The sequence below is a fragment of the Ciona intestinalis genome, chromosome 7 (assembly GCF_000224145.3).
Source record: "Ciona intestinalis chromosome 7, KH, whole genome shotgun sequence".
NCBI classification, from domain to species: Eukaryota; Metazoa; Chordata; class Ascidiacea; order Phlebobranchia; family Cionidae; genus Ciona; species Ciona intestinalis.
This window is the reverse complement of record NC_020172.2, coordinates 2,627,991-2,642,500: the sequence shown is the minus strand read 5'-3', so window position 1 is coordinate 2,642,500 and position 14,510 is coordinate 2,627,991. Positions and strand designations below refer to the sequence as shown.

The 14,510-nt window shown below is 36.3% G+C and overlaps 2 protein-coding genes across 2 annotated transcripts; one reads left to right on the top strand and one right to left on the bottom strand.

Annotated features, from left to right (window-relative positions):
• The first annotated feature begins 107 nt into the window (after positions 1 to 107).
• Positions 108 to 7,696, top strand: LOC108949641. The gene is made up of 12 exons (XM_018812702.2): positions 108 to 323; positions 787 to 801; positions 1,106 to 1,311; positions 1,677 to 1,895; positions 2,419 to 2,577; positions 3,110 to 3,304; positions 4,257 to 4,442; positions 4,897 to 5,091; positions 5,685 to 5,905; positions 6,548 to 6,776; positions 7,055 to 7,216; positions 7,501 to 7,696. Exons 5-12 carry the CDS (start codon positions 2,457 to 2,459, stop codon positions 7,569 to 7,571), a joined length of 1,380 nt encoding a protein of 459 aa, XP_018668247.1. The 5' UTR covers positions 108 to 323; positions 787 to 801; positions 1,106 to 1,311; positions 1,677 to 1,895; positions 2,419 to 2,456; the 3' UTR covers positions 7,572 to 7,696.
• Positions 7,697 to 7,762: 66 nt separating this feature from the next.
• On the bottom strand, positions 7,763 to 14,386 carry LOC100180476 (sialin-like). Its single transcript, XM_002124239.5, has 10 exons — positions 14,286 to 14,386; positions 13,248 to 13,469; positions 12,309 to 12,542; positions 11,631 to 11,805; positions 10,834 to 10,967; positions 9,836 to 9,991; positions 9,335 to 9,575; positions 8,424 to 8,557; positions 7,947 to 8,085; positions 7,763 to 7,891 (listed from the first exon to the last, which is right to left on the bottom strand). The coding sequence occupies exons 1-10, from the start codon at positions 14,301 to 14,303 to the stop codon at positions 7,866 to 7,868; spliced, it is 1,479 nt and encodes a 492-aa protein (XP_002124275.3). The 5' UTR covers positions 14,304 to 14,386; the 3' UTR covers positions 7,763 to 7,865.
• Positions 14,387 to 14,510: the final 124 nt, after the last annotated feature.

Genomic DNA, 14,510 nt, shown 5'->3' with positions numbered 1-14,510 from the left:
CTGTTATAAGACAAAAAAATTAAACAATTACTTTAAACGATACCTTTATAAAAAAATACTTTTAACAACTCTTTAAAAATTAAAAAAAGATGTTGGATTTATAAAATTTTAATTAAATGCAACAGACAGAGAAAGCGTACGTTGCCATCCCTTGCTATCGGAGCTTTTCAAGACAGGTCTCACCTGCACAAACCTCAACAAAATTGATTCAACATGTGATTTAAAATGCGAAGACGGAACCTCGCAGGAGAAGTTTTTCTGTCGTGAAGCTGTAAATGACGACGGTGCTGCATGGTTCCACAAGGATGCATGCGAAGCTGGAGGTGACAATTTTTGGTTTTTACCACACTAAAAATTTTATAAACGTTTCTCGTAGCATAGAATGAGACCATATTTTTAATTTTTTTTTTGTAAAATCAGGAGGGGCACTTTTGAAATGTAGTTACATTGTTGTTGTCAAACATGGCCATCCTCATTAAATAATTTAGTTAATTTATTGAATTCAATATACTTTTTTGTTTAGGAACTGAACCAATTTTAAGCTATTAAAAGTGGGTGCTAAAACATGTAATGACGTTCCAGGTAGCCTTAATCTTATGGCTATGATGCTTTTTTCTATTTTTAAACAACTTTAAGATTATGTTAAACTGTTTCACACAACATACAACTAGTATAACTTTTACATTTTAAAGCTCACTATAAGATTATATTTTTACTTTTTCTTTAGTGCTGAAATATTTTATATGAACCACCTTTTATTTTTGCATGTTCCTTGTCTTTTCCCAGGAAGCAAAGTGAAATGTAAGTAATTTTCATTTTCTTTTTTCTGTGAAGTTTTAAGTAGGCTTTTCGGATTTTTTTTTAATAGAATATTGAAAACTAAATGGAATGCTTATATCTAAATTGTGGCAACTACAACTTCTAGTCAGTTACATTTTGTATTGTGCAATTACTTTCATGCTCTACTTTTTGTCTATAAAACTCTTGCTAAACCGTTTCTCACAAAGTTATATACGTGGTAGCCCGTAATAGTGTATGAAACAGAACACACGTTTTCACACCAGGATAAAGCAAGTTACATTCTTCTTTCTCTACATATTTACAGTATGTGAAGCTGCTTTGTTTGATGTGATCACAGTCATAGATGGTTCATTTACTGAAGCTCAGTTCACTGACGCTGTAAAACTTCTTGAACAAATGGCGCTGGTTTTTAGAGAACATTTTGTAAAAAAGCAAATGAGATGGAGTGTGGCCACATCTGGTGCAAAAACTGACTCCTGTAACCTTAATGACAAAGTGTCAAGTTATAATGTAAGTTGATTTTATGTTCATAATTTCTTCCAATTATGTAAATACGTTTTAACTGTACGTGTTTTAAAAATTGTTGTTTCGTCATTGTATTTAAAATATTTCTAAATCTTCGCAACTGTATTCGAAGAGACAAATAAAAGTCATTGTTGTTGTTAAGTTTTACATTGATTGTTAACCTTATAACTGGTTTCACTGAAAATGACCACGGATGTTTTGTTTCATGAACCTCGTGCCCACTTTTAAGTGACCACACATGTAACTTAGTAATAGAATATAAATTTTGCGAGTTTTTTTGTTTTAAATTTTGCAAAAGTAACCTCATATGGCCGTTATGTAACTTTGTACATTTTTTTATCTTTTAACAGACTAAGATACCATTTGGAAGACATAACACCTCCACCCTCTTTAAAATGCTCAAACAAATTCAAAAACCTGACTCTTGCGCCTACTACTCCACCCCTCTAACTGAAGCTACTGCTGCACTTACAACACATGGGCAGACGCTTGCTATTCCAGTTCTACTCCATATGAGTGCAGGGACATATCTTCAGCTTTTGATGTAGCCAAAGACATAAGGGACGGAGGTGCATAACATTACATTATTTTACTTATCTCTTTGTGGGTGGATTCATTGCAACACCTGGGCTTTTAGGCACTCTTTTCCACACTTTTTATTCATAGCATGTTTTAACAACTGTTGCTTTGCTGTNTTTNNCGTACTCTTTGTGCTATAACTAACATAAGCTTAGCTATTGTTTTCGAACAGATAAAAAATTTATTTATGTGAAAAATTAATTAACAATAAAGAGAAAGAAATTAGCAGCGAAATCACAGTGATTTAAAAACATGCTAAAGGTAAAACACTTATCCCAAATATAACAACCATGAATGTAAAAGTTATACATTTTATTGAATGCAGTTGTTCTTTTGTTTTATTTATTAGCATGTTAATATAAGTAACTACTGTCATTATACCATTACTCCTGGTTTTCTTCCCAATATATACCACTACAATTTTTGTTACTGTGATTGAAGAGACAAACAGAGTCATTTATTCAAGCTGTTTAGTTACAACCTTGAAAATGATTTTAAACCGTTTTTCTCCAGGTATACGAATTTTTGCTCTTGGAACTGGCTCCACAACAATGGAAATGGTAAAAACTTTAACTGGATCCGCAAACACTGCATTCTGGGTCAGTGATACGGAGAAGTTATCGGACAAATATATTCCTATCAGTGATACATTGAGAAGTTTGGATTGTGCAGGTATGCTGGACAGATATGTTATGACTTTGATTCAGTGTTTTTGAACCACTGGATTATAATAATATTAACTTTAAATTTTTTTAGCGAAAAGATAGGATATAGCGACAAAAGTACAGTTGTTAAAACACGCTTGCAGTTTAAAAATGTATTCACATTTAGTTGGAAGGAAAATAAGCGTGGTCGCTACACCTAGCGGACAAGCGAGTCATTTATGTTTAATCAAGTTAAAATCCTAATAGTGTATCAGCACAAACGATTGTATTGTCCCTTGCCCTAAAATAGTGGTCATCGCGCTTGCCTCATGCCCAGAGGATACAGGTTCGAGGCTAGATGCTTCTACTGGTATAAGCGTTTGTGTCGTTGGGCAAGACAGTTACCGGAAATTGCTTCAACCCAGTGGTTCTATATGAATTATCCAAAATATGGCTTTGTAATATCATCAGTCACATCTTAATAAATACAATATATATTAAAAAGTAATTTATTAGTATTAGTAATCTCTAGCTTTTAAAAATTTTTTTCTTCTTTACAGGAACTGGTTGTCCAAAAACTTTCACTGACTTTGCAAATGGGAAGCACTCATGTCGATACCTACGTGGTTCAGGCACTGCGTGTGTGTTTGAATGCGATCTTGGCTTTAAACTGAAAGGGGCGAGGGTTTTACGATGTCTTGAAAGAAAGGGGGACGATCCAGAAAAGTGGTCACGACCGCAGCCTACTTGTGAAGGTAGGATTGTGGCAGCAAACTGTGGAAGAATTTACAAAAAAAATCGACTTAGTTTAAAAGGAAGAATTTATTATATTTCATCATTCAGTTAAAATGGTTCAGACTGTATATTTTGAATTCTTGTGTTTTGCAGTTTTTTTGTAAAATATTTTATTTAGTTATCTGTTTGCGCTCGCTACTTTTAAGCCCCTTAAAAATTAATAAAATGAAACTATTTTATCCTTGCATAGCAGGCAATGACAGTCATTATGACACGGGTTTTGTATTTCCTACACCCTGTATCTGCTTACACCACTATCTAACTTTGTTGGTTATCTTTTAATATGTTTAAATAGTAGCAGAATTGGACTCATATCCTCTAAGCTATACAACAACAAAAACCTCTATCCCTTGTTTTATTATGTAACTTTGTTGGAGATGGTCCCGCGCTGTGCCATATTGGTTAGCGCGCCTGCCTGTAACCCAGAGGTAATGGGTTTATGGCTCGACGCTGTTACCATTGTGGGCAAATATGTCCTTGGGCAAGACAGACACTTAACAGCAATTGCTTCAACCCAGTGGTCACTAATGGGTTGTCCAAATTATCAGCCATACATAAAATAAATGTAAAAATCCAAAAAAAATAATCACCTACAAAGTAACATACATGGTAACTCGTAAGCTGGCACGAGGTGTTAAACCCGTGTGGTGTGATAATGACTGTCGTTTTCTGGCCACGCAAGGATAAAGTAAATTACATTCATTCATTTTTTCTAAAAAATGTTGTTTTTTTAATATGTCCAAACTTCCTAACCCTAACCTACTCTAATATAAGTATTTTTTTCTACTCAATATGACTACTTGGTTAAAGCAATTACGAATGTCAGAATGTGTATAACTCAAACACACCCACAATGGTGTTCTACCCAGGTATTTTCTGTATCTACATAACATATTTCGCTTTGTGTTTTAGTTGCCCTCTGCTATGAACTAGAGCCAGTAAAGTTTGGTGGCATGAACTGTTCAGATGGTGTGAAACCAGGTTCGGTGTGTGTGTTTCACTGTGATGAGTATTACTTTCGTGAAGGTCCTACACAGGTAGAATGTGGAAAACTACAAAGTGGGGAATGGAGTGAAGCTTCAGCCACTTGTGCGACAGGTGATACTTTATGTCAACAACTTTATGTATATTCTATGTGGGTGACAGATTTAGGTCAAGGTTTGCCTATTACCCTAACACCCAGTTTTAAAACCCATTAATGACCACTGGGTTGGAGTAATGTCTGTTTTTCATACCCAACAACAAGTAGTTTTTACCCATTGAGTATTTTTAGCAACTTTCTATTCGTTGGCTAAATTAATTCAATTTTCGCTACTTTTTAGAGAAATAAGTAAAAGTTATATTATGTTTTGCTATTATAATAATAACTTTATCTCTTCGATTATGGTAGCAAAGATTGAAAAATAGTTAAAACAGAAAGACGAAATATAGCACCAACATCCCCCTCATTTAAAGAAGTATATTATACAAAAGACAATCCTGATATACTTCCTTAAACAGAACTTTATTAATACAGTATACATTATTATAATAGGTTTATATTAATATACAGATCTTCTTTGCCTTCCTGCACTGCAAAAAATCGAGAACGGTGAGCTACAATGTCCAGATGGAAATCAATTCAACGCTGTATGTACTTATAAATGCACTGAGGGTTTTCTGTTAAGTGGAAGCCACAAGTTAAGATGTAGCACCCCTCTGCAAGAAGGCGGGGCAGCGTGGAACAAAAAGCCTCCAACGTGTGTCAGTGAGTATTTTAGCTTAGATTAGATTAAGTTTCTATCTCTAACCTATAGGTTTTGGGTTCAAGGCTCGTCGCTGCTACTGTTGTGGGCATATGTGTACTTGGGTAAGACTAATTAGTTTGTCTAAATTGTCAGTCATACAAAATAATTAACTCACAAAGTAACAGACTGGATAACTCGCAAACTGGCACTGGGTGTATGAAACAGACCACTCGTGTTATAACGACTGACATTCTTTCGCCATGCGAGACTAAAGAAAGTTACATTTATTTATTCATTAGCTACTTATTTATATGTTGTGTAAAAAGACAATTTTTCTGAATGACATTTTTTTCTGAATATATATTTAATAAAAGCATTTGCTGGTGTAAACAGCTGTAATCCCATATTTTATATACTAAACTTTTCCATCCAAATTTGCAAGCAACTTTTGTCCAAGATGACCAGTTTATCACTTTTGTTTGTTTATGTCTCTTACCCCTTACCAGACTGTTATTTCGAAGTTTTTTACATATCTTACGCAGTTTTTACACAGAACAACTGTCTTTGCTCTGGAATGTTAGGATAATACAAGCTACGTTCATTTTTCACACAGAATGCCCCATCACACCTTGTGCCTTGGATATTGTTGTTGCGGTAGACAGCAGCGAATATATGCAAGAGGAAAAGTTTAAAGAAACAATTACAGCGGTAGAAAATCTGCTCAATAGATTTGATGGCTCCATAGATCAAGGCATAGCACATGCTGGTCTTATACAAGTGAATGGAAAACCAACGTTCGACTGTTTATCATCATATGTAGACAAGAAATTAAAGGTAAAGAAATAGAGACTTGCTTATACAATGCCTTAGCTTGTTGATTAGAATATTTAATGTAAAATATGTGAAACTGTAAAAATTACGTAATTTAATATTTTATTTATCTCTTTAACTACAATAATAGTGGTCATATTAAATTAACATGGCGGAAAGAAATAATAAGTATAGCACAAAAGAATAAAAATTTGTTTTACCAAAGTTTAGTGAATGTCTAGAGTAACTTTTGTAAGAAATCTTGCCGTGTCTACATTTTAAAGCTGTTGTGGTAAAATTTAAAGTTTTTGAAATTTTGCAAATCCTGAGTGGTTGATTTGACCAGCATGGTGTACTAACAATATTTTGCAAACTTTAGCTTTTAGTAGACTAGGGAAATTGGGACACCTTTGCACATATATTCCCGTAGTTTAAGACCAATTGTTATTGATTAATTTCAGTAATTGGCTTAGGCACACACTTACACTCGTAAAAATACTGTCGAATAATCTATATTTTTTTGTTTATCATTGAAGATGAACTTTTAATAATTTTTCCCCACATTGCCCAACCTCCCACTCTGCTATATAATAGCGACTGTTGTTGTTTACCCCACGATAAAAAAAAAGTTTCATTTGTTAATAACTTTTACCAATATTTCACCAGGTTGAGCTTGATCTTGCTGAATATTCAATTGAGCAAGTGATCGAGGCTCTCAAAAACACATCGAGCAAGTTTGGGTGTCCGACGGTTGAGAGCGCCATTGCCCGGGGTGCCTCCTACATAAAGGCAGTGGGCAGGGAAAATACAAAAAGGGTTTTGATATTAGTGACAGATGCAGACGTTAGTACAGAAAAATTTAGTGAGGTTGCTGCAAAGACTCAGCAAGAGGAAGGTTGTTATTTTAGATTACAGAATTAAGTGCAGGTTAAAAAAATACATAGGGCTGAAAATGTATAGGAAGAAAGTATATAGGGCTATAGGAAAAAATTAGAAGCTATTACGCTTACGCGCAAAGTTACACATAACTCGTATAAGGTGTACGAAACAGAACACCTGTATTACAACGACTGTCGTTTTTACACAAGGATTAATAAGTTACATGTGTTTAAGCTTCGATTACTGTTCTTTTATGTGCCTAGAATTCATATTGTGAACAGACAAGTAATGTAGGTGTCAGAGTAATCGTTGTTGGGAGGGATACCTCAGGTGAAAGCACAGACGTTGTGGTTAAAGGGTTAAACCGTCATGGACGCCTTGTTGTTACACCTTCCTTTGTTGGTACGACAACTCCAATTGAAGAACTTATCCTCACTTTCACAAACCGTGCCTCAGGTCAGTTTAATTAAATGTATGAGTGTTCTTGATTTCGTAAAATAAGATATCATTCTTATATAGTTTTGGGCCATAGTTTATGTGCGTTAATACCTTTCATTTGTCTTTTCAATTACAGTAGCTATGTTGATTAGTAACTTGCTTGAAACATTTATTCCCAAGTTTGATAAATTGTACTACCTTCATAAATTGTACTGTAATTTGATAAATTGTATTGACCATTGCTTGTTTATATATATATTGTCGAAGAAAGTATGAATTCATGTTTTGCATTAATTTTCTAGGTTTTAAACAACCATGTGGCTGGTTGGGCTATTTTGCACTCTATGTATTGATAAGAGCATTAAGCCGATGATGGTAGTAATATATTCCTGGTTTACCAAGCCAAGAGTCGGGAGAGGTTACAGTACAAGGATGCGATTTCATGGCACAGTGTGAAGTGAAGGGTCACTGTCAGAACAGAAACTAGAACTAGCCCCTTTTTATTTCTTACATATTTTCTGTTTTTACTCTTTATTTTCTGATTAGAAACAATATAGATAGGCGTTACTGTGAGCTTTTTATTATCAGAAACTGTATTGTAAGAGCAGAATTAATCCCAGAAGTTTAGATGTGGTAGGAGTGAGTGCTTGTTTTTCACACTGCTTTATCATTTGTTCAGTTCTTCTTTTGAATCTGTAGTAATATTAAAGTTATATGAGCGTTTTAATACATTGTGTTTAATATCTACCGTCTAATGGGGTAGAAATGGCTTTTCCTTTGGACCAACTTTGCTCGTCAGCAGTCGCAAAAACAAGGTATATGAAAGCACCGGCTGTGTTTATACATGCAGATATCCAAAAGATAGATTGCCATTGTGACAAGTTGTTCTGGATAATAATGTTGTTTTTTTTTAGAGAGAACTGATACAGTATGCTATGTTTGGTAAAGCGTATGTTAATTTTTAGACATACTTTTAAATTCATAAAGGTAAACCTAGAAAGAATAACCTATTATTATTCCTGTATATAAATAGGGTGGGCAAGAAGGGACAAATTTAGCAAATCATATCTAAACAATCTGTCCCGTCTTCCCCTATCCTACCATACAATTTTTTGAAAAGGGTGAAACATTTTAAAAACTAATGCGCCAATAAAAGGAGCTATTAAACACAGTTTAAAAGCAACGTCTTTTGAGAAACAGAATTTCATCACACCATACTACTTACGCCTTGTTGCAACAAAATGCCTGCAACTTGGGGGCCAAGGAAACCAGCCATGTTAGCAATGGTATTCGAAATCCCAAACACAATGCCTCCGTATTTGGGCGAAACGTCGCTAGCGTTTGCCTTGCAACCAGGAACTGCGTAAAACAAATCCTGTAAGAGTGTGTAGATTATATGGGTTACCGTTGCGTGACACCGTAGTCATATGAATGTAACTTACCTTATCCTCGCGTGGCTGGAAAACGACAGTCGTTATCACACCTCGTGCAGCTTACGAGTTACCATGTATGTTACTTTGTGGGTGATTATTTTTGGGGGGGATTTTTTTTAGTATGTATGGCTGATAATTTGGACAACCCATTAGTGACCACTGGGTTGGAGCAATTGCCGTTAAGTGTCTTGCTCAAGGACACACCCACAATGGTAGCCGCGTATACCTCGGTTGTTATATTATTATACAACTCGTGCCTGCTTCTGATTTCCCACTATGTAACTTTGTGGCTGATCGTTTAAAATGTTACTGATTTGCCCTCACAAGACAATAACGTCAGTCGTTATTACACGGGTGTTCGGTTTTACACCACGTGCCCACTTACAAGTTACTACATATAGTAGGGCGGGGGAGGATGGGGCACCCTTAGCACAAAATATTTAAATATTTTTATTGTGTTTTAAACGATTAACAACAGTATATGGGAGCAGGGAGGGTACAGTTTTATAGTTATTAGAATGTTCTTTATGTGCTACCAAATAGGACAAAAATAACACATAAAGGTGTTTCATCTCCCCCTACCCTACTGTATGTTGGCGTACAAGTTCGTATACCTACCAATACATGGTATGTTAAATTTGTCATACCACGAAAAAAAGTAGTCTACATAACTCCAAAGATTAAACCAGACGCAACATAGTACCTGCAAAGGCGCCAAAAGCAACCGATAAGGAGAAAAATATGACGACAGCGATCACGTCACAGCCTACGTAACCAGCAAGCACTACGAAGAATGCCGGAATAAATAATCCAATGGCTGTATTCATTTTTCGCACGAAGACGACGGACCTTATACGTCGACGGATAATGACGTCAGAAATGTACCCGCTCGCAACAGTGAATACCCATTGAAGAATGAAGGGGACTGAAGACACCATACCGCTCTGTAGGTAATTGTATAGTAGGGTGAGAGAGATGGGACCCCGTTTAATTCTATATTCGCGTCCCACTTTGGTAGTATACATCCTCCCCCAAAGGTATCCCAACTCCTCCCATCAGACTACTATATAAATATCTCTATTTTTGCTGCGGTTTAGAACCGCTCGATATATTTAAAGTTAAGCATATGAAATTAACTTGTTAATAAAAAATCAACCATTCTCTGTCTTACCATAGTATACTGAAGTGTATACTATGGTCTTACCGCCGTAACGTTGAAGTTTAGCATGGTGGACATATACGTTGGCAACATCGTAAATAATGTGTATACGCTCCAATTTGACGCAAAGTGACTTATAAAAATACTATGAACCGGCAACGATGTCAGCATAGAACCCCAAGGCGTACGGGTCTTCTGTTTCTGCGATTGAAAATATTGTTGGATTTTGATGCAATTAATGAATGTAACTTATTTATCCTTTCTTGGTAAAGCAACAATACTCGTTATAGCACGTGTGTTCTGTTTCATACAGAACTCACTTACGAGTCATGTACGTAACTTTACGAGTGTTATTTTTTTTAGAATTATAGTAAAAACAGCCAATTTTTAGCTAATGACTGCGTGGCTCGTAATAGTGCGGCGATCTATGTACTGTCTGTTAGCAAGGCACTTAACGTAATTGCTTGAACACGGTGCTAGTCACTAACGGATTCTCAAAATTCACACCAATACAAAATTACTTGGATTTATAGTTAACGGTTAAAACGCCTTGATAAATAATTTCGTACAATGTACTTTTTTTATACAAGGATGGGGAAAGATGGGACACCTTTCATTCTATTTTATCCTCGCATTTGGTAGTAAACAAATCATATCCTCAGTACTCTCATAGACCGTTGTTAACTGTTTAAAAAACGATCAGGATATTTAGATATATAGTAGGGTGGGGGAAGATGGGACACCTTTAACACATAATTTCCAAATAGCCTAATCGTGTTTTAGAGAATTAACAACGGTCTGTGGAAGTCGTAAGGATGCGGTTTCATAATTCTTTGAATGTGCTTTGGTAACTACCAAATGGAAAGAGAAAACAAAATGAAAAGGTGTCCCATCTTCCCCCAACCTACTATATTATGTACTAAAGGTGTCCCATCTTGCTCTATCCAACTATATTACCAAAAGCCCAACAATCTATATAAGGATAAAATTGTGATACAAAACAAGTTATTTTAAGCAAACGTTCAAAGAAACGCACTGATTACTTTTTCCCCTGGTGGGTCCGCACCAATGCTAGCAGCGATAAAACTTCGTTCTTCATCAGAGATCCGCGGGTGTTGCATTGGTGTGTTATGAATGAGAGAGAGCCACACTATACACCATATCATAGCTACCCCACCTTTAAATAATATATGGGTTTTTATACCTATACCAGGTTAGAAAAATACTTAAAAATTGTATCCGCGCGATTTTGCTATTACGGAAGAAAATCCCCAAACAGTTTTTTTTAAACAATACTAGTATAGTAGGGTGGGAGAAGACGGGACACCGTTACCACGAAATATTCAAATATCCTGATTTGGTTTTAAATAATGAACAACGGTCCGTGGGAGCCATGAGGATTCGGTTTTATAATCCTTTGAATTTTCTTTGTTTACTACTAAATGGGACGAGAAAATATAATGAAATTGTGTCCCAACTTTCCCCACCCTATTATATTAAATCTGAAAAATAGCCCAAAAGTCGGCGCGAATCCGCTGGCAAAAAAAAACTTTAACATAGACTTTAATGCCGAGTCCCATGGCGCGCCTTGTCGTGGAATGAATTTAACTTGTTTGTCCTCGTGTGGTGGGTCAAGGCACAGACGATGAGAGAGGCCACTCGTAAACTCTTTACGAGTGGCCTCTCTCATCTGTGGCCAAGAACAATCATTATAACAGGGGTGTTATGTTTCATATACCTCGTGTCCGTTTACGAGGCGCGGTAACTACTTTACCACGACGTCGGCTTGACTTTAACCATATGGAGTATAACTGTTGCCATTATTGGGCTTTGAATTCACCTGTAACATAAAACACGGCCTCCCACCCCCAATACTGAGCTATAACGCCAGCTAGCGGAAAAGAGATTACCGCCCCAGCAGCGGACCCCGACAATGGGATTGATATCAATAAACTCCGCTCGCTTGGTGGCGCCCATGTGCCCCAAGCCATTACCAGGGAAGGTGCAACCCCGCCCTGGAAAATATGAAGAAAGAAAATTGTTAAAACCGCAACGCTTATATTGGGGACATTAGTAATACATATATACGTATCTTTAGTTATGTCTATATTGGTAGCGTTACATTGCCCAGCACTCGCGCAGTTCAGGACAGTTAGTCAGCAGTCTCTTCTATTCCATTGTACGTGGTTAGTTTCTACAGCGTGAAATATCCGTGTGTTTTAAGGGTTTACGCTAAAGTTGGCCCTTTGCCCGACATACCATGGGGCCCCCGCATATACTTCAACTCATATTAAAGTCAACCACTTTCTTAGCGTTGTTTTGACCGCAGACAGTTTGTGTAAAGTGCCGTAATGCTTACATAGTGGCATTCTGTGACCTGAAGGTAACGCTAAAGTTGGCACCTTACCCCGACACCATGGGGCTACCGCATAGACCTCAACAAATGTTAAAGTCTACCAATATGTTCTTAACGTAGTCTTGAAATGTTTCGTTCTAAATATTTTAAATAGTGACATACCTGGCACATCCCAAGCAACACACGTGGAACAAAAAATAATTCAAAGCTTGTTTTCGCTGCAATGGGGGATAAAAAAGTAACGATAGAACCCAATATGATCTGTATTGCTACCAGCAGGCGAAAACCAAACTTCTTAGAAAGCCATGCGCCTGGTATATTACTGAGCACGTAACCGTAGAAGTAGCTGCCTAGAAGTAAGCCTTGTTGCTCTGGGTTCCATGTGAATTGTCCCGTCTGAGAGGTAAGAACATGGTCTTTATTTGTACTGTAGTTGCAAAGGTAAAACCTTTTGATAATTTAGTCATGGACGTATGTGTCTTGGGACAAGTCACTTGACGGTATACCCTGATAAAGTTAATCTAAAAATAACATCGAAACACGTCGGTCTTTAAGATTAAAATTAAAAAGTATTATAGTTACGAGAACATGTCTCTTTCCAGATGGATATACAATAATCGTATATATATACTGTGGGGGAAGATGGGAAGCCTTTAGCACATATTAATCTCTAAATATCCTGATCGCGTTTTAAACATTTAACAACGGTCTATGAAAGTCGTATGGATACGGTTTTATAAGTCTTTGAATGTTCTTTATTCACTACCAAATGGGACGAGAAAATAATGTGAATAGATGTCCCATCTTCCCATACTATAGTAGGGTGGGGGAAGATGGGACACCTTTAATACATAATATCCAAATAGCCTGATCGTGTTTTAAAGAATTAATAACGGTCTGTGGAAGTCGTGAGGATACGGTTTTATAATTCATTGAATGTTCTTTGTTTACTACCAAATGGAAAGAGAAAACTAAACGAAAAGGTGTCCCATCTTCCCCCACCCTACTATATATATTTTTATGTTAAAAATGATTACGACTTGTCAGAAAAGGTTTAGGTAAATTTTATTTTATTCGAGTTAGTAAAACAAACATAAGTACCTGTTGATATGTTGAACTATTCAGTGTTGCCAACGTTTGATTCTGGCAGCTATTAATCGTCGTATTATCCCCCATCGAACTTGACGTATAGTTTACCATAGCTACGATAGCAACACTCAAGTTGAGTCGCATACAATGAACGTTAACCATTCCCAGGAATCCCATAAGTGCCAAGACGTATCTTGCTTTAACGTAGCATCCGATCGTCGCGGATTCATTCACCTATATAAGATATATATATATACTAACATTCTGTACGGCGCCGTGGCAAATTAGCACGCCTGCTTCTAATCCAGCCTATCCAGGGGTTATGAGTTGGAGGCTCGGTGCTGCTACTATATTGGTGGGGTTTGTAACTCTCAGTGGTCACTAATGGGTTGTGTAATTTGTGAGCCATGTAAAAGAATCATCACCCACGAAGTTACACATGTGGTAAATCGTCAGCGGGCACGATGTGTATGAAACAAAACACCCGTGTTATAACCACTGTCGTTGCGCCACCGCGTGAAGATAAAACGGTAAGAATATTTGGATATTATTTGCTAAAGGTGTTCCATCTTACCCCACAGTACTACAAATATATAGGATTTACAGTTTTACAAATGTTTTATGGGAGGATAGGCTTATTACACATTTATTAAATGCCCTAGTTACTGGATACTGTTTATGAAGTATTTGATAAGCAAATATTATTATGTGTTTTTCACCGCGTTGTTGACCTACGAATGTTTGCAACCGTCGACCTGGGTAATGTGTTACGCCATAGCATGCAATTAACGTTGTATCTATCATAGCTGACGTAATGTAAAACCTGTATAATTTTATGTAATATGATTTAATTACTTTTTCTTTACTTATCTCTTCGGATACGATATCGAAAATATAATTTTCAAAACAACAAAGATAAAGGAATCAACAACAAAAACATTCTATGTATAAAACGTATGTGAAAAAGTCATTTAAAAAGCGTAGCTGTGAAACCCAATGGTAGTACGATACTGCAGAAAATCGATTTTAGTCCAAAAAATTGGTCTGTACCTCTTTAACAGATTCCATTTGTGTGGCAGACGTCTTTTGACTTTAGTTCAGCAAGAAATATTAAACCTATATAAAAACATTTACCTAACCATACATTCAGCTGGACCTATAAGAAATAAAAAACTGTTTTTGTTGAATTCAAAATAGACACTAGTGTAGCTTATGTCAACCTTAGAAAACACTTTCAATAGATTTTTCACGAAATCTATAGCATTTTTGCTGACA

Coding starts and splice junctions, on each gene's coding strand:
- LOC100180476 (XM_002124239.5), bottom strand. Junction 12,543..13,247: donor ATAGTTCAACATATCAACAG/GTACTTATGTTT, acceptor CTTACCTCTCAG/ACGGGACAATTCACATGGAA. Junction 11,806..12,308: donor TGTTGCTTGGGATGTGCCAG/GTATGTCACTAT, acceptor CATATTTTCCAG/GGCGGGGTTGCACCTTCCCT.
- LOC108949641 (XM_018812702.2), top strand. CDS start 2,457: ATGGAAATGGTAAAAACTTTAACTGGATCCGCAAACACTGCATTCTGG. Junction 4,443..4,896: donor TTCAGCCACTTGTGCGACAG/GTGATACTTTAT, acceptor ATTAATATACAG/ATCTTCTTTGCCTTCCTGCA. Junction 7,217..7,500: donor TTTCACAAACCGTGCCTCAG/GTCAGTTTAATT, acceptor TTAATTTTCTAG/GTTTTAAACAACCATGTGGC.